Below are 17,733 nucleotides of genomic sequence, written 5' to 3'. Positions count from 1 at the left end.
GTTTTCCTCTATTTAAATAGCAGAATCTGACCTGGGTAAAATAGTTTTCATAAATTGGAACACTTTTACCAGTTGATGAAAAATTATAATAAAACATCTTCTCCACATAAATAACAATGAAGGGTGCCATACTTCTTAGCATTTTAGCCTATACTGTAGACGACTACCTACGACGTCATTAGAAAATTACCCACGTAATTTACACAATAGAAAGGTCATAAGATGATGAGCGTCTCTGACATTTTAAGTATACCTATGCAAGTAAACATCTTAAACACAACTTCCTTACTGTGATCCACCAAGATTTCCTCCAATTAAATAGCAGGACCAGACCTTCCTATGTGCGTAAATCGTGCGTAAATTTGTTTCGACTTGTTAACACGTCCTCATGCTGTAAAAACTAATGTAAAACATTTCCAAAACAAAAATATAGAATTATTAAAAGGCGACATTTTCCAAAAACATGTTTCAAAATGTATTGTATGAAAGTTACCCATTTAATTTACAACAAATAAAGACCCCAAACCCCCCAACATGACCCACTACGTTTTCCTGTCATCAAAACAGCAGGATCTGGCTTGCTTACGTGCATAAGAAAATGTCTAAATGGTTAACACATAAATCACAATTAAGCCACAGAACTTAATTTGTTTCTGTTGAATACTATCTACCTTATTTGAAATAGTGACCATTGCATTTACAAAATAACAAGGTCATGGGAAGATGAGCATTGATGAATTTTTAGTTTGGCTCTTTGTAAATAAACACTCCGAACACAACCCCCCACTCTGACCCACCAAGATTCCCTCTCATCAAAACAGCAGGACAAACTGAAACAACTGTTGTGCGTGTTTGTTTGTTGTCTCTCCAGGAACATTATGTGATCAGTGGATGATGTTTACAGTAAGGACAGGTCAGTTGCAGGGCACAGGGACAACAAATGGTGGACTCTACTTCCAATGTTGAGGCACATCATTCTTCTACAGTCTATAATGTATAGTGTATTTATAGTATATCATGTTTGGGGTATACTTTTGGAGAATTTCCAAGAAGATACAGGATAAAACATATACTCTGACTGTATCAAAGAGGTGTTGATTAAAACTCTGTGGTCATTTTTGGCTGTAGTTCCTGAATAACTTAAGGGTTCCCCAGAGGGAACAAAATATATACATACATATAATTCAATATAATACCACAAACAACTGACTTGACAATTATAGAGTCAAATTAACACCTATCTGACACTAGCACAGAAAATGCTGAACATTTTACCCCTCACAAGGACATTGTCCAGTTGCTGGTTGCCCCCTCTCTCCCCACCTTACCACCACCCACCCCTCTTTATGTCCTCCCTCAACAAATGTATGTAACTTTCTGGTCAGAGGCTTTCTAGTTATGTGTGTGTCAGCAGCAGCAGCAGTGTTTAGGTTGAAAGTACCTGAACTGGAGCTACTGGTGGGTTTCTGCTTCGTGTTCTGGCGGGATTCCTTCATCCAGGGGAAGATCTGTTTGCGAGTAGTAGAGGTCGGGGAGCCGTTCTTGGCACTGGGCTGGTTGGACCCGTTGCTTGTGTTTTGGCTGATAGCACCGGGGGATTGCGAGGGAGGGGGTGGGCCTGACACGGGCACCTGTGGTTGATTGCTTTCGGGATGAACCTTGGACTGCGCCGCCTGAATGGCTGTGGTCCTGTCGCAGCTCTCCGCCATCTCCCCCGGCTTCTGCAGAGCCACGGAGCCGTCAGGAGACTGCAGGGAGCAGGCAGGTCGATGGTACTCACTTTCCACATGAGAGGCCCGGGGATATTGGACCTGATTGGCATCATAACTGAAGCCATTTGCGCTTTGATATGGGTAGCCACTGTAAATTGCGGAGCTGTCGTAGTAGGTTGCCTTTTGCATCTCGCCGTTTCCCAATATTTATTTCAGAAACTGACAGGGTCTTGACACCCTTGTAGAATAACATTGGCACCCCGTGGTCACGTGACGCCTCTCCGCCAATGGCCTCCTCGGGTGAACCTAGGGTTACAAGACGCACTGTGAGGAGAAGAAATGGTGGCGATCCATCTTACTTTTCAATACAGGCCTGACACTGGAGACTATGGAAGCAAGATAGGGCCAACAGTTCTGTAGACTATTACCGTTTACCTTATGGCTTACACAGGGCACAAAGGCACGCACTAACCTTGTATTACCATCTGTGCCAAACCACATCAAAACAAACCTTTTCAAAAGCATTTCAGATTGCCAAATACATTTTAGGACCTAACAAGAAACTGCATGCCATTTTAAACTTCTGAGTTTATTAACAATGAAAGTGAATACAGAGTTACAGAACACCTTTTACATAAAATGCTTTAAGTAAAAAGTGTGCTGTAGGGAAATCTGATTAGCGGCTAACCACACGGGAAAATAATATCTCTGATATATTGTTATTTTTTATTCAACAGGGCTGTCAACACTGTATATAATGTCTTATGTAGAAGTGAATGCATTCCATGTGGCCCATAAACTTTGAACCCATTTTGTTGTTCATTACGATTTAACAAAAAAATCGTCCTTCAGAAAACAGGATAGATCTCAATGCGCTGTGCTTGCCACCTGACGCAATGCATAAACAACCGCATTCTCTTTCTTGTCTTTGCATGCTGCAAGATACATGGAAGGAACACGAGGAAACCTGAAAAACCGGGCGAGCATTCGTGCATCTCCATGACCACGGTGTGAACTTTTCCTTGCAGGCCCATAATAATGGCTGCTGTCGGTGCTGTGTGCACGGCGGCCCGTCGCGGTGATATATGGGGGTCAGTGGGCCGGGACGGCCTGCTCAGAATGAGTGGCCCGGTGAGCAGCTAAGCCCGGTACTCAGGGCGGACAGAAACCCGGCATGGTACAGGTAAAGCCTGCTGCTAAACCACCATAATTCACGCAGGTAACCATGGGGATCTTTCTCTAAAAGATTATTGGGGAAACTATAAACCATAATAGACACAGATCCATGGGTCATCATGGGGAAATATTTTATGATGTCACATTACTAATGAAATAGCGAAATATTTAATGTGGACTTCCGATGTTTTAACCATTTTCATTTTAAATAGGAAAGTAAAATGCATGACAATAATAATTATTATAATAAAAACAATAAAAAGTAATAATGATCACATTAACAATACTCACTTTTAAATAAAAGTGAATACTTTTCATTAGGCCCACAAATATAAAATGAAAACCGCACTATTCATATACTGTTTGGTTGTGAAATTATGCATTTCCTTTGTCTGGACTCTAGATTTAACAATTGCAGTCGATCCAATCATGAAAGCAGATCATTTGGACTCTAAATGTAATAAATAATAACTCAATAAAATCAAAAAAAATTGATTGCAAGCCTCTCTTCAAATTTTCATTGCTGAAACTAATAAGCTGGTATTATGTGTCTGATAGTAAACGTGATCCCAACATTAACGATGTTAATACTGTGGGCTGTAATAAAAACTTCCTGATTCCAATCCATAGTATGTAGCCCATAGTATAGTCCCGGAGCAAACATATAACGAGAATGCATTTTCATAAAATGAACGCAAAGAAGTGAAAGGAAAATGTCGGCAAACTCTGGGTTTGTGCAGCCGTGCAAAGTAAATTGGTATAAAATGAACCCTGAGCTTCTCCTCAATGTAGTGAAACCGCAGAGTGAAAGAAGGTGTCTTCGCTGTATCTGCACACACGATGAACTGAAGAAGATATCAGAAAGCTTTGTGGTCTATGTCTCCCGGCGAGCCATTGCGATAGTCATAAAAGAGAGAAAGAGAGACAAATGACAGACTTTCTGCGCAGCCCTCTGCTCCACGTTAGAGAAATCTGGCTGCCTGACTGTGTGTGTGAACTCTTCCTGAACCGAGATCTAAGTCATACGGTGATAAATCACCGCGCGACACACAAACTCCGCCATTTACAACCGAGGGAGCCTATTTCTGGCCTGCTTACCTTATCCTCTGACGACGAATGCAGAGCACCAAGCGATATTTTCTCATTCAGCGACGAAATCGATCAAAGCAGTAATCCAGAGAAAAGTTTAAAGGCAGGGCTGGCTGTGTGAAGCAGCAGCAGCAGAGTGCGCCCTGCCATGCACCAGGCATTAGCAGCCACAACAAAAAAGGGAAGAGCCGAGAGAACCCCCTTTCCTTTCCCCCTTTTCTTTTTCCCCCCCTACTCGACGTGGATGGGTAAACCGAGATTACGAAAGCAGACGTGAGCGGTCGGGTCAGCGAGATAAGAGTTATCTGGCCTCAAGATTGAATTTATCGTCATGCTTTAGAGCAATGGCCAGGGCTTCATAGCAATATTAAACTCAGCCAAGGCTATGCTAGACGATGTGATCCTTCACCAGTACCATGCAGACACCAGTGAACTGCCCCGAACCAGAGCGTCACCATAGACAAAAAAAATTATGCAAATAAGTAGCGCCTTGGAAAGCCAGTTCAAATCAAGTGGCTGACTCTCCTCCTCCCCCAACCAAATGAGGTAGTGTATCTAGAAAAAAAAATCTTTACAAATATAATGGAAGTCCATCCATAAAGTGTTTTAAATATTTTTGTTGTTATTTACTCCACGTCATGTGGTGGAGTTATTCTCCCAGTGAAGGAGATGTTGGAGAGAGGGGAGAATACAAAGGAATAATCAGCTGCTGACCATGCTGCATTTCCATTTCCACGGGACATAAAGGGCTTCTATCCGCGGCTTGATCATTAACCCGGATTTTTGCATATAGTCTTCAATCTTTAGGCTCAAGGGACGCGCAATTTGTTTTCATTCCAGCGCTGGTATTCCACTGCCTGCATGGCTTCTTGTATGAAGAATACAACACAGTATTAGTTTAAGATTAAAAAGCACAACAACTTCAGATCAAAGCCGTGTTCGAAGTATGTCAAGGGGAAAACCCCACCGGGAGCAGGGTGTGAAAAATGGGAAGAAGGTTCATCACCAAAAGGCAGAGCGGAGGACATGCAGCGAGGAAGAGGGGAGAAGAGAGTCGGCAGCAGGGGGAATCCCTCTGCAGGGTAATGCTTCTCTTTTGCAGCCAAAGAAAGAATGGAAGAAAATAGATTTATGTCTTCTCAGCTTCGTCGGGCGGTAAACACGTTCAGAGCTGCAGCTTCGTTTCTGGCTTCAGGCTCTGAGACAAAATCCAATGACAATTAAAATTACGTAGAACACACGGACGGCGTGGGAGACTGAGTGGGACAAAAATTCACGCGTGAGGATTTTTTTTAGCCAACTCGGCTTTTTTTTCTTTTTGAAACCAGAGTAGTCACATTGTATAATTATTTACTTCTTTGTATTTTGATAAAATGCTGATTCGTCTCTCTCTTTAGTTTAGCCCTGAGCTGAGGGTGAAATGTCATGAGGTGGTGCTCGTATAGTGCCGTGCACAATATGGCGTAAAACAATGTGGGAGACAAAAAAAACTAAAATGTTGATGAAAGAAAATCCGTTTTTAAAACTTGAGTGCAGTAAACTATAGCAGCTACAAGCAGATGGCTTTCACTGAAAGTAGTTTTTGAAAGGAGTAAGGCACCGCTCCAAGAGCTGCGATTCCCCTCGTCACTTTTATAGTGACAAATTACACCACAAAGACAAGTGGAAGAGAAGGAATTATTGCTCTCGGGCTGGTCATATTGCTGCTAGAAGGAAATGTGCAAGCCATAGGCTGCTTCTCTATCCCTGCGAGTGCTTTGGTGGGCGTGTGTGGTACTTATTAGAAATTGAATAAGGATATCACCATCAAGCATTCATAACACAAATCAATAAAGATATATGGACTTACCGAAAGCAGTTCAAGGTGTCTCGGAGACCGTGCGATGGCCTGAATTTACTTTGCTGGATTTCTGCATAGAGGAATAAACATCTTCAATTTCTCAGAAGATAATACAACCTTTACACGTGTTCTGGAAAATATATTAGTGTGATTTCTATTTTTTATGGTACGACAGTTTGATTATGAATAAGTCTATTGTTAGTATACGCAATTGTTTTGCCCTTATTTTTTAAAAGGCGCGGAATGAAACATCTCGAAAACAGGCTAGCCCTAATTTAGTCAAATTCGATGCAAGCATTTTCAAGATAATTATTTGGGTAAGATTTTAGATTTATCAGCAGGCTCCAAGTCTTTGTGTTAAAGTATATCCTTACAGCTAAGGGAGAGCATTAATATCTTCATTTTTTTTTTGCATTTACAACAAAATATCAACCAAAATATATGTATCAGTAGGAAACAAAAGAAAATAAAAGAAACAATAGACAAATGCATAAATAAGAGCCAGAATGCAAAGACCCTCGTCCGACAAAAATAGCATTACAACCAAATATTGCTCCCTATCAGCGTAATATCACTAATAATATAAAATGGGACAATGCAAATAACGTGTTTGTAGTTTCCCTGCTGGCCGGTAAGCATTTTCTCCACAAACGGATCGAATAGTCATTAGCTCTCGCGCACCATCTTCCCCAAGTCCCTGCGCCCATAAATCAAGAAGGAGCGCCGTGACCTCAGCACGGCCACGCGATCCTGGATGGCACTCCGTCTTCCATTATATCCTCGTTTCCCTGGCGGAGCGACACAACCTCACCGCTTTCCCCTACTTTTTATGTAAATCTTTTTGATGTATCATTTACGCACAAAACCCCACGTAAAGACGAGATGTTTTGTTTTATAGGACTGGTTGCACCTTAAAGCAGCCGCACGCTCTGCTTGGGGTCTTTTCTTGGAAGCCAATATTTAAATGGCCGCTTTATTTACAAACTGTTGTACTGGCCCCTTTATCCAAATGGCTGATTTTACTATTAAAAATATGAATACATCAGAAATAATTCAGTCTGTCTTATTCAAGTTTACATGGAAACTAATAATGGCTTCAATATAATGCTTAACTTAGGAAGCATAACATGGAGCAATGCCTATCTTAATGGCTCACACAAAACCTCAAATCGTCACCTATATATACTGTGTGTAAAATCTGAAGGTCTGTTTATGTTTCATTCAATTAGCTATGATGAATCGGAGATATTAACAGATAAATTGATATCGATAGCTTCTTGATACCTGTCTACATTGTCTCGCCCTGCAGAAACCCTGGACCCCTATTTTACTGACCTCTGCCTCGCGCAGCAATAACTCACGACAGTAATGAACAATCGGCGGAAATACCTCAAAATAAAATCCATCCTCCCAAAGCTTGGTCTCTGACTCAGTCCTCGTAGAAAAACATATCCGTCCGTGACAGCAGTATAATACATCCACAAACCCGGGATCCTCTCTCTTTCAGTTTGTCGCTCTTTTCTTTTTCTCAGCTCGAAAAACAAACTATAAAGCCCGGACTCCCCTCACGGAAAGTGGGGGTAACCCGCATATAATCAGCATCATATGGCCAGACCGGGGCTCCGGTTTTCTTCCCCGTGCCATAACATCGCGCAGTATTATGCGCCCCACTCACGTGACGCAACGTCAACTTAAATCCCCTTTATTTGAGCCCGTGAATCATTAATGGAGGCAGTCATTGCCCCTGAGGAGAAACGGATCAGTTCGGAGAGAGAAAAAAAGAAAAAAGAGGGGTATGTGACACTGCAATGTATCTGGCAGAGGAGCAAGTCTCTCGCAGAGAAGCAGCTTTTCCACGTGTCGCCCATTCAGAGGGAAAGACCGTTCTGTCACTTTTAAAGTGCCATATATTTGGTGCCTGTTAGCGGCTGAAAGAGCAAAGGCTGCCTGTATTATGCAGAGTTTCAAGTGCAGCCAGCTCTGCTCTGAGCCAGGCTAAAAACCAGAATGTCTTGCACTGCAGCGTGACAATTCGCACTATGTGAGATGAAGAGGGCTTTCCCTACATAATCCTATTTAAGAGTGGCATAATGTCCAGCATACGTCTACTCATTTCTCTTTACAACACAGCCAGGGCTGTGGAGAGCTTTACTCAATATCGCCCCCCTCGTCCACAGGCGCACGGTTTGGTTGTAGTGCCACTTAATCAGCATTTAGTTCTCCATCAGCGAAAGCCTGCATGTCGTTGGCCAAACGAAAAAATGTCACACATTTACCTGTCCTACATGGGTGTCCTAGTGGTCGTGAGGGGGGTGTGTCAGTCAGCAGTGAGCGGAAAGTGGAGGTGAGGTAACCAAAGAGAGGCTGCTCGACCCCGCTGATCAGTACATGGACCCCCATTTGACCTAAATGCACTTACTCGTGTCCTGTGACCAACTGAGTGATGTTAGAAATTACTGATTTTTTTTGCAAAGGATGAGTTTAAGCGTTTTGTAAGGGGGGGGTGCAAAAGTGTCGTCTAAGACATAATCCTGCTGTTTGCCAAAACCACCATAATATAAACCAATTCCTATCTATATAGCGTGACATAGATATAAACCCCGTGAATTGCCAAAAGTCCTATCCCGGAAGAGATTCTCTTCTCTCGGCACCGTTTGCCGCTTGTTTTCCGTCAACACCGAGCAGCGGGCGTGGAAAAATCCCACCACAACGATTAATCATTCGGGGCGGACATAGACAGCATCCCACTCCCACACCAGCCTTTGTCTTCTCAAACTACAACTTGAGCGGTAAACTTTTAAAGACAAGAACGGAAGCAGACCAGCTCTTATTAATTTACCTTCAACACTTCAACAACTGAAGAAAAGAGGAGGATTAACAATGACCAGGACTAGAACAGAGGTTTTACGCACAGGTTTTAGACGCACGAGGGTTGTATTTGTTACACAGTTTGTCTGTAATGTGTTATCATGTTCTCTCTCTGTTCTTGCAAATACAGATGTGGAGCTGTCACTATAGGATTATATGGCTGGACATGACCGTGCTCTGGAAGCTAATCCCACTTTGGCTTTCGACACAGCACCTGAACTTTTCCCTGACCCGGGCAGAGGCATAAAGAGTCGCGTGGGAAGTTATTTTGGGTTCAAAAACAAGGAGAAGGTGGAAACCAATTAAAGGCCCGCGGCTGGTAGCCTACTTTTTCATTTTTAGTTGCACTTTTTCTAGACCTGCCCTTTGCTCAAAAGTAGTAGATGATTGATTAGGTCTTGAATCTCAACTGTTTTTGCATAAAACAAATGTTTCAGAGTTATTTACACAAATCAGGGCTCCTTATCACTGTCAGCAAGGAGGAGTTAGAGGCGCAGACCTCTGGATGTTGGCCAGACGGCGGTCCATATCTCCCCACAATGTTGACACTCAGAGCTCTTAACAGCCAGGCTTGGGTTACCTACACTCAGGCGAAGATAACTCTTTCGGTGAGGTTTACATCAGCCAACATTAAGGCTAATGCGAAATTCAACGCCTTAAGCAGACTTGGAGACATCTCTCATGCACGGATGCAGACGAACTAAGACAACGTAATTGTTTGCGTAGAGGTGGTTGCAATAAAACAATTTTCATGTTGAACTTATTGGCTCTTCATGACTGAATCTAGTTCTTAGATCATATAACAACATTGCCTCACGGCAGTTCGTGAAATAGTCACGAAATGAAAAAGGCTTTTAGTCAATTGCTGTCCGTTGAATTTTGGAGGTATTTGCAAAATACGTATTATTATTATTATTATTATTGTCACATACCCTAGGTAATTTGTTAATGTTTAATCTTTGTCTAAATTGCCCATTGTGTTCACTCTCATTGAAAGGCTCTTTCAGACCACAGAAGCCCTTTGTATTGTTACTGTTGTTGAAATACACTTACTCTCATCTTTAAATTCAATAGTGGAATTATAGATTGATAGATTGATAACGATAATAACAATTAATAACAAACAGAAACGTTGCCAATTCAAAATGCATACAAACAACTATCAAGTTCTGTTCCATCTTTAGTGTTTTTGAGGTAAACTTTGCAAGCATAATTGCAGGCTGATGTTTCATTTCGCTATATTCATGGCAATTTTAAATGATTGTACTTTTGCCCACTAAAGTTTCAGCTGCACCCACATCATAACCTCTGCAATCACATGTGTAGTACCAATTCATTAAAAAAAATGTTTTTTATAAAACACTGTGATTATTACATTTCATCAACCTAATTTGTTGTGGTTTGAAGATTTAAGAAATTGTGGAAAATTAGACTTGCTGTCCTGTATCATATTTCCAATAGCTTCAAGTATCTTTAAACGTTCAAGCACAAACACATACACATGTTATGTATTTATTTGTAAGTCAATAAACATGTTTTGCAGTCAAATTGAGAAATAAAATTAGTTGAGCTTAATAATGAATTGGAATATTAGCATGCTCAGAAACTCTAAAGTAGCGTATAGCTGGAAATAAGCAGATATATTACAATATACATGAATATTAACCAGAAGATCATTAAGCAAACTCCACTTCTGGGATATTCATACTATCCTTTAACACCTCCACAAATGGTACAAGGAAAAACAGCCAAATCTACTCACAAGTCATGGCGGTCTGTGTCCAGCGGACAGTTTTCTGTGACTGTCAGAAGAGAAGAGATCTGACTCGCACCCTGCAGAGCATCACTTCAAATGAAAATAAGGAAGATTTGCAGATCTATTTCTGACCCCGGGGCATTCATTATTCAACAAGTCACGTGAAAGAGCGAATTAAAATTTCAGTACATTGGAAGTGACCTCTATTCGCGAATCAAATGACTTGAAATCTTGTAATTTAACTAGTTAGACTTCTTGGAGTCTGCGCAAAATCGGTGCCAATCAGCCTCAACGCCATCTTCTGCACAGCTTCCATGTCTGCAGCAAGTGCTACACAGAGGGCTGGGTAGTATATGCGGAGAGGGTCTTTACATTTCTGCAGGATAATTTGTCTTATACAGACACAAATGTTGAGTGAAAGATGTAACAAAAACTGTATCAATAACTATAAAACCGTTTTTGTGTGAATTCGGACTATGAATCTGTCACTCGTTTCTGTGGGAATTTTGGTGAGTGTCAGTGTTATCTAATTTACTATGAAATGCATTGCTGACCCATCCGTTGTGCTATTATTGGCATATATATTGAGCAGAAACCATAAGTGCCAAAACATATTGAATATTTTGCACAATGCCAGCATGTTTTAGTTCACATCTGCCCTCTCTGAACGACCTGACAGGGGAGTTTCTGTGATATATTGCAGAAGAGCTGTCTTCAAGAATAATTTTGGGGAAATTCATGGCTCAGTTTCACACCTAAACACCGTTTTTGTTTCCACGCTGTCTCTGGGTAAATCGTAAATGAGAAGAAGAAGCCCGTGGAGGTCTTAGCACTGATGTATGGTCTGAACATTGTGTGTGTTGAAAGGTCAGGGTTCAGAAGAAGTGCTCTGAGCTGGTGATTGGCCAGAGTCGGCCGTGTCCCCGGGTTGAACTCTCTATTGTTTGGATGTATCAGGTAGTGACCAACACTCACACGCTGGTGCACTGAGGTTGGCTGCGATCTCCTTATAATGGCAAAAGAGAACAATATGTGAGGTCGGATATATTTAACAATCTGGTTTGATTCCCGTATCAGCAGCAAAGCCAGCAAATCTTAAGCAGCTGATATAGCTGCCTCCTAAATCCCAACCACATCTCATATTTACCCACGAAAATGCGCATGACATTCTGACACATTTCGGATTAGAATTCCAGTCAGTTGAGGATTGAAAGACATAATGGAGTCAGGCAAAAATACTTTTAACGCAATGTTTTGAAGATGGGAATACTTTTTGTAAAACATAGTTCCTTCACAATATATAGGTTACACATATTAAACACCTGGAATGTTGAATCTGTTTCCCTTTCTGTAAATATTACAGAAGAGAAACTGCGCATCTTTGCGCAATGATTAAGTGAAGCATCTCTGCAAATAACGTATAAATAAACCAAATAGAATTTGATTATATTTAGACAAAGTCAATAGTTAAAGTATTATTAAAGTGTGGTGCAGTAAATTATCCAATGTTCTGTCTCAATTTTACGTATGCAATTTTACGCACACTATCATAATTATACGCATGCATCTCCAAACACTAAATAACTGATTCAAAAGCTTTATGAATCAAAGTTATTTTTTATTCCAGGTCCATGCACTGAAATTAAAGCAAACGGCATGGAAGTAAACTGTTCGAATTTGAAAATGTATTCCCCAAATTATTCATATATTTTTTTAAAGAGGTAAATACATGCATCGTGCATGCTATTACGCACGGCTTTAAAAAAATACATATTTCGCAAAAATCGAATTAGTATTTGCAAATACATAATATCCAAAACAAAGTCAACCTTATAAGTGAAGTACATATTTATTTCACAAGGACAGACTGAGCCTACACTAGCCTACATCACAAAGGTCATTACTGAGACAACACATACAAATATTCACAGTTTAGAACACAGCACAACATGGGACGGACTAGCACAAATAAACCTAGACCTTACAATACCAACAAACATATTTCTACGTGACGAAATGCTTCTCTTGTTGTGCCTTCATTATGATTTGCCTATGTACATTAAATGTGAAAGTCACCATGGACTACATTCAACAGTAAACCAACTGACTCAAACACACAAACTACACTGTTACTCTGACTGATGCCATACCTCTAAACAGCCATCTAGAGTCTCGCTAAATATCTTTCAAGTATATTAGAGCTTTCCATGAGAAATAATTAAAAAAAAAAAAATACTCAAACAGAAGATAGAAAAATGAGTCCAAACTTACTTTCAACTCACTCAATTGTAACTGTAATGATACATTTTGATCCATACGTTTGAATGTGCGTTATCCTTCTTTCATAATAATAAACAAATATATAAACACTTCAGTTGCCATCGTGGCAATTAGAGGTGAATTTCAAGCTTATATGAAGAGGGCGAGGACGACCGGAGAGGAGAAAGGGTACAAAGGACGTGACAGGGGCCCAATGGCAGAGGCAAGGTGAAATAGATAACACCATGTGTAAAATACTGAGAATCGGTCCATCAAATTCCACTTGTGATATTTGCCATCTCAGTCTGGATTGGGTTTTTTGTGGGATGGGGTTCATTCAGGCACTATAGACCTGCAGTGCACGGCGTGGGGACAAGCTGCTGGCCTGTTTTGATCTGCTGCTGCTGCTGGGCCCCCGAGGCTGAGGACGAGGCCGAGCTGGAAGAGCGGATCTTGGTGTTGGGAAGCTTGTGCTCTTTCTTCCACTTCATCCTCCGGTTCTGAAACCAGATCTTGACCTGGCGCTCTGACAGACACATGGTGTGAGCAATCTCCACCCGCCTGCGCCGGGTCAGGTACCGGTTGAAATGGAACTCTTTCTCCAGCTCCAGAGCCTGCTGGCGGGTGTAGGCAGTGCGGGACCTCTTGGGCACTCCTCCAGTGTAATTGGGATTGACTGGAGGGGGGAAAAGCCATACACAGGCATGCAAGCAGGTGTTACATGCAGGCTGATATAGCGTTTATTCCAAACCAGTAAAGTTCCTCCAAAGGACATATTAAATGGTTGAAAAATTCTATAACATTTCTGGCTTTGGTGGGAAATCACAGCCACTCTGTTTTACTGTCTGCCTTGTTTCAGTTTACGGACATGGCATTAATGTGGAGATGCCGAGTGTACAAGCACTCGCATCCAGGGACATATCAAGCTTAGAAATGATTAACAAACAGCGGGGTTGGATATTACAGTTTGGCTCGGCTCCAGTGGTGGAGGTAGTTTGGGTTAAAAAGCAACAAAAGCACATGGCCCCGACAGACGAACACAGGCAATAAAATTTACGAGGGTCCTTAATTACCGACCCTGCTGCTCGATAGTCGTAAATTGCTGTTGTAAGAGCTGCTACTAGTGCTGCCTCAATGGGCTCGCGTGTGTTCCAGTGGTTGTTTCTCAGTGGTTCTGCTATTTAGCCGTGACGATAACTCACCGTTGTTAACGTGGACCTTTTTCATCCAAGGATAGACCACCGGCTCCTTGCCCTTCGCTACACCGGGATATACCTCACTGGCGAGGCTGCAGTCTTTGCTGGCATTTTCCCCTGCGCCACCATCTGGGGCCGCGGCAACGCGAGGACCGTGGCTCTGTGGAACCGGTTGCGGCTGTGCGTGATGTCCTTCGCCGAAATCATCGAGTCCGGTGGCGGGAACGTTGCCGTAATCGTAGCCCGTTTCTGTATAGTTTGACCTCGGATAGGATTGCTCGTCGTGATGGGGGAAGCCCGTATCTTTTGACCGCTCGTAGTAATCACCAGGGTTGGGGATGTATCCGCTCTGCTGATATTCGTCGCATGGAGGAAAGGAAGGCTCGATATAGTTGGAGTTTATCAAGTAGGAACTCATGGTCATTAATTTGTGAAGTGCAACAATACTAATTTTTATCGCGCTGTCGTTTTTCTGATCTCCACAAAACCCTCCTACTCCCTGTCAAATGTACAAAGTTGCCTGGTCACGTGTGAAGCGCCACCAATCACCGCGCATCCTGTGGGCATCATGTAAACAGGAACCAATGGAAAGCATGGCATTGGTACCACCAACACTGCTCGGACTGGCTTACGTTGATGTTTTCCTTATTAAATCACAGTATATAAAGCAAAACCAATCAACTAACTTGTTTACTGCATGGGGCCAAACTTATGTGGGTGAGGCTTTCCTCCATGTGATAAAATATCCACCTCCTGTGTAACAGAAAGTGGATATGAAATCCAAGCCCTGACAAAATAAAGGTTAAGAGAAACAAAGGACTATTTCTAACAGCTAGTGTCGTGAATATCGGTTGTTGGAGTTGAAAACATGTTGAGTCATAATAAAGAGACAAACAAGGAAACAAAAACACGCCACCACAACAGTGCAAACTGTAATGTTGTATAGCTTATTCAAATGATCGAAAAATATAACAATGCACAAGCTTCCTGCAAGCACTGACGAGCTGCTGCTCTGCGGACATACACGCCTGTCTATAAAGCATCTGACTTGTGCATCAGTGAAACCCGGTTATACTCGCTTATGACACACTTAAAAACAAGAGAAAACACTAATGTCTCACGTTGCACCACCGTAAATGCAAAAGCTCCCTTTTCTTCATTCCATGTGTACATGTGTGAAAACGGTTGTTTTAAGAAATTTGCCAGGACATAGCAATAATTTCAAGCTATTTCTGCTTTGTGTTTGTACCACATGAAAGTTATCTGGCTCTAATCGCACGGACATCACGTATCATCAATTCTGCTGTGTTAACTGCCATTGAAAGGACATCCAAACACCGGACAAACAATTACAGTGGTCGTACCTTTCTTTATAGCCACATACCAAACAAAGCGTGGCATTTTCAACCAACATAGACCATCTACAGTACATGCCATCATTTCTCTCGACAGCACAGATAATCTCTTATCCAATAAAATTGTCCAAATCGGATTGAATTTGGAAATATATTAAAACCTTTCCAAGGAACAATTTCCCAACATTTCAAAACAAATATGCAGTATCTTAACATGACTTTCCTGTGCGCCCTGCAGCACCACTTTACTGCAAACAACCAAGGCTAAGGTAATAGCATTGCCTTCAAAATATGTTTTGAAGAGAGAGGATGCAAACAGTTTAAAGGGGTTAAATAATTATAGCAATAATAATACTAGCAGTAAATGTAATTACTGCAGGGAAACTTCCATATATTTAAATAGATTGAACATCATCAATAATTTTGAAACTGCATATTTCTAAGGTAAAAAATATAAAAGTATCTGACCGTGCTCCTCGACATCAGCCATCAAGTCCAGGTCCTGTTTCCTCCCCATGTCCGAGGTGGCACACTGTATATGTGTCCCTTGAAGATGCAGCAGCTCTTCACAAAGCGGATCCACACTGTCCACGTCAACAAGGCCTCTGCATAGAGAAACAAGAGGCCAAACTTTGGAAATATTGAAAGCTTTCTTTTCTCTCCTTTTTTCCTGCACCCCCACCCCCCTATTCTATTCGCTTCTCTAAACAGAGATAACTTCTGCCTGACCCCAAAGTGACACCGTTTCCATTTTGTTTCTGATTAATCTTTCCCATTGACACTCTTTGTTAAACAACAAGGCGTGCCCTTTTTCCAAAGAGGCGACATTTTCATATCTGTTAGACGCAGTGACCTGGGGTTCACCCCGGACTTGGACTTCAGTTTTGCAGGGTCTGTTCAGCCCTGGGGAGTTGGGGGAGCACTTAGCGTGGGTCAGCACCCAGGAAAGTTCCCAAAGGATTTTTTGAATGTGCAAAAGCCTTCAAACTATCGAGAAAATCACACGTGCAACTATGTGTAAGAATATGTGGAATAGGGGATCTTGCAACTATTGAAATCTGCTGCAGATGGTCTGATATATTTGATCAAAAAAATTCACATTGCTGATCTCCATCACTAAACCTCTAGTTTTTTTTTATGTAGACGACTTAACAGGTAAATTATTTTTCCCCCCACAGCAACCAGAGGCCAGCCTCAAATTCTCTTCAAAATTGCCTTTTTTTTGTAGCACACTGTTGCTGTAAGCCATGAGCTGCTACTATCTAACAGGCTTTCTCGCACCTAACTCATTGTAAATGGCAGCTGATGCACTTCTCGCCATATATCCACTGTATCCATATGGCCAAGAGACCACCTGAGAGGCAATATGTCAACATAATGTCAGCGGTAAGACAACTTCACCTCATATCTAAATTTACATTCTGCTGCCATTCTATTACATGTATTAATATGGGCCAGATCAGCTTGGCTATTATCCACTTACTCGGATTTTACAGGTCATTCTTCTTTTTTTGCTATATGGAGTATTTTTTCTTTGTTTCACTCGTGAATGACTTTATTAAAACATATCATGATTCAAAAGTCCGGTTCAGTGCTACAAAAGAAGTCTTTTAATAACGGTGTTGGTACTGCCTCCGTTATCTAGTCCAGGCCTGCAAGGTGCTTCTGTATATTTGAATGCAATAAAGCATCGGGAAATCTCTCGAACAATGCAGCATGCAGAAAATATAATAGGACATCATAAAAATCATCAAATTGGCCATTGGAGTAAAAGGAAGCAATTGGAAGCTATGCTAAAAATAGCTTACACGAGTAAGTAAATTTCCACTAAATTTAAAGACCTAATTTGCTCTTAATGTGAATAAAACCCGTTACAACTTTGTGTTAAGAGATCGTTATTTATAGACTAAATAATAACAGCCAGATCAAGGTGTTCCATTTCAGAGCATATACTGTGAGGTGAAGGTCTATTTAGCCAATATACATCAAGCTGACACTTTACTGTAAATTTAGATTATCAGAGAAGTGCTGTAACGATAGTGACAGATTGCAGATGGCTCTCACAAGGTCTCTTGTCTATACGGAGCCCTGACGGCGGGATAAAAAATCCTCTCTGCATTCAAGATGTGCTAAGAATTCGGGCCAGAAAACACCTTTCATGTCTTTATGGAAATATTTTGATATAGGTATACACTGGCAATAAAATGTTTTTCTTTCATACAGTATGTCACGTGTGATTGTCCTTTCCACCACTTCCCATCAAGTAATTGCAACAGAACCAGCCTTCACGATAACTATGGCTTTGGCTGCAGATGTAATACAGCCTATAGCTGCAAACTTTGATTAGACAGAAACATAGTGACTTTCAAGCCTTCAACGGTAGTTAAAGAGACGAACAAAAGCAGCTCCATCCTTTAGAAAATGCATGGTCAACTTCTTTATTCCTCCAAGTTAAGAGCTGTTATAATTAAACGTATTGAGA

The 17,733-nt window shown here is 41.4% G+C and overlaps 2 protein-coding genes across 5 annotated transcripts in view; both read right to left on the bottom strand.

Annotated features, from left to right (window-relative positions):
* Positions 1-17,733, bottom strand: part of hoxa3a (homeobox A3a) — a 30,900-nt gene that overhangs the window by 2,891 nt on the left and 10,276 nt on the right. The window contains exons 3-5 of one of the 4 annotated variants that reach the window (XM_068710996.1): positions 15,720-15,856; positions 5,827-5,887; positions 1,442-2,018 (exon numbers count right to left, since the gene is read on the bottom strand). In XM_068710996.1, the coding sequence (XP_068567097.1) occupies positions 1,442-1,901 (460 nt within the window). In that variant the 5' untranslated portion in view covers positions 1,902-2,018; positions 5,827-5,887; positions 15,720-15,856. Of the gene's footprint in view, positions 1-1,441; positions 2,019-3,986; positions 4,373-5,826; positions 5,888-7,206; positions 7,564-10,447; positions 10,548-15,719; positions 15,857-17,733 lie in introns of those variants that run through there. The other 3 variants (XM_068711000.1, XM_068710999.1, XM_068710997.1) reach the window with 3 other exon arrangements.
* On the bottom strand, positions 12,272-15,698 carry hoxa4a (homeobox A4a). The gene is made up of 2 exons (XM_068711002.1): positions 13,903-15,698; positions 12,272-13,376 (listed from the first exon to the last, which is right to left on the bottom strand). The coding sequence occupies exons 1-2, from the start codon at positions 14,318-14,320 to the stop codon at positions 13,045-13,047; spliced, it is 750 nt and encodes a 249-aa protein (XP_068567103.1). The 5' UTR covers positions 14,321-15,698; the 3' UTR covers positions 12,272-13,044.

The sequence above is a fragment of the Cebidichthys violaceus genome, unplaced genomic scaffold (genome assembly GCF_023349555.1).
Source record: "Cebidichthys violaceus isolate CVI_PGR_0920_01 unplaced genomic scaffold, fCebVio1.0.p SCAF_16, whole genome shotgun sequence".
Lineage (NCBI taxonomy): Eukaryota > Metazoa > Chordata > Actinopteri > Perciformes > Stichaeidae > Cebidichthys > Cebidichthys violaceus.
The sequence above is the reverse complement of the archived record's forward strand: the minus strand, read 5'-3'. Positions and strand labels throughout refer to the sequence as shown.

What these genes read in the sequence shown, in the direction of transcription:
- hoxa4a (XM_068711002.1), bottom strand. Translation starts at nt 14,320, where the DNA reads ATGACCATGAGTTCCTACTTGATAAACTCCAACTATATCGAGCCTTCC. An exon ending in AAAGGTCCACGTTAACAACG is followed by an intron (nt 13,377 to 13,902) that starts GTGAGTTATCGT and finishes TCCCCCCTCCAG; the next exon opens with TCAATCCCAATTACACTGGA.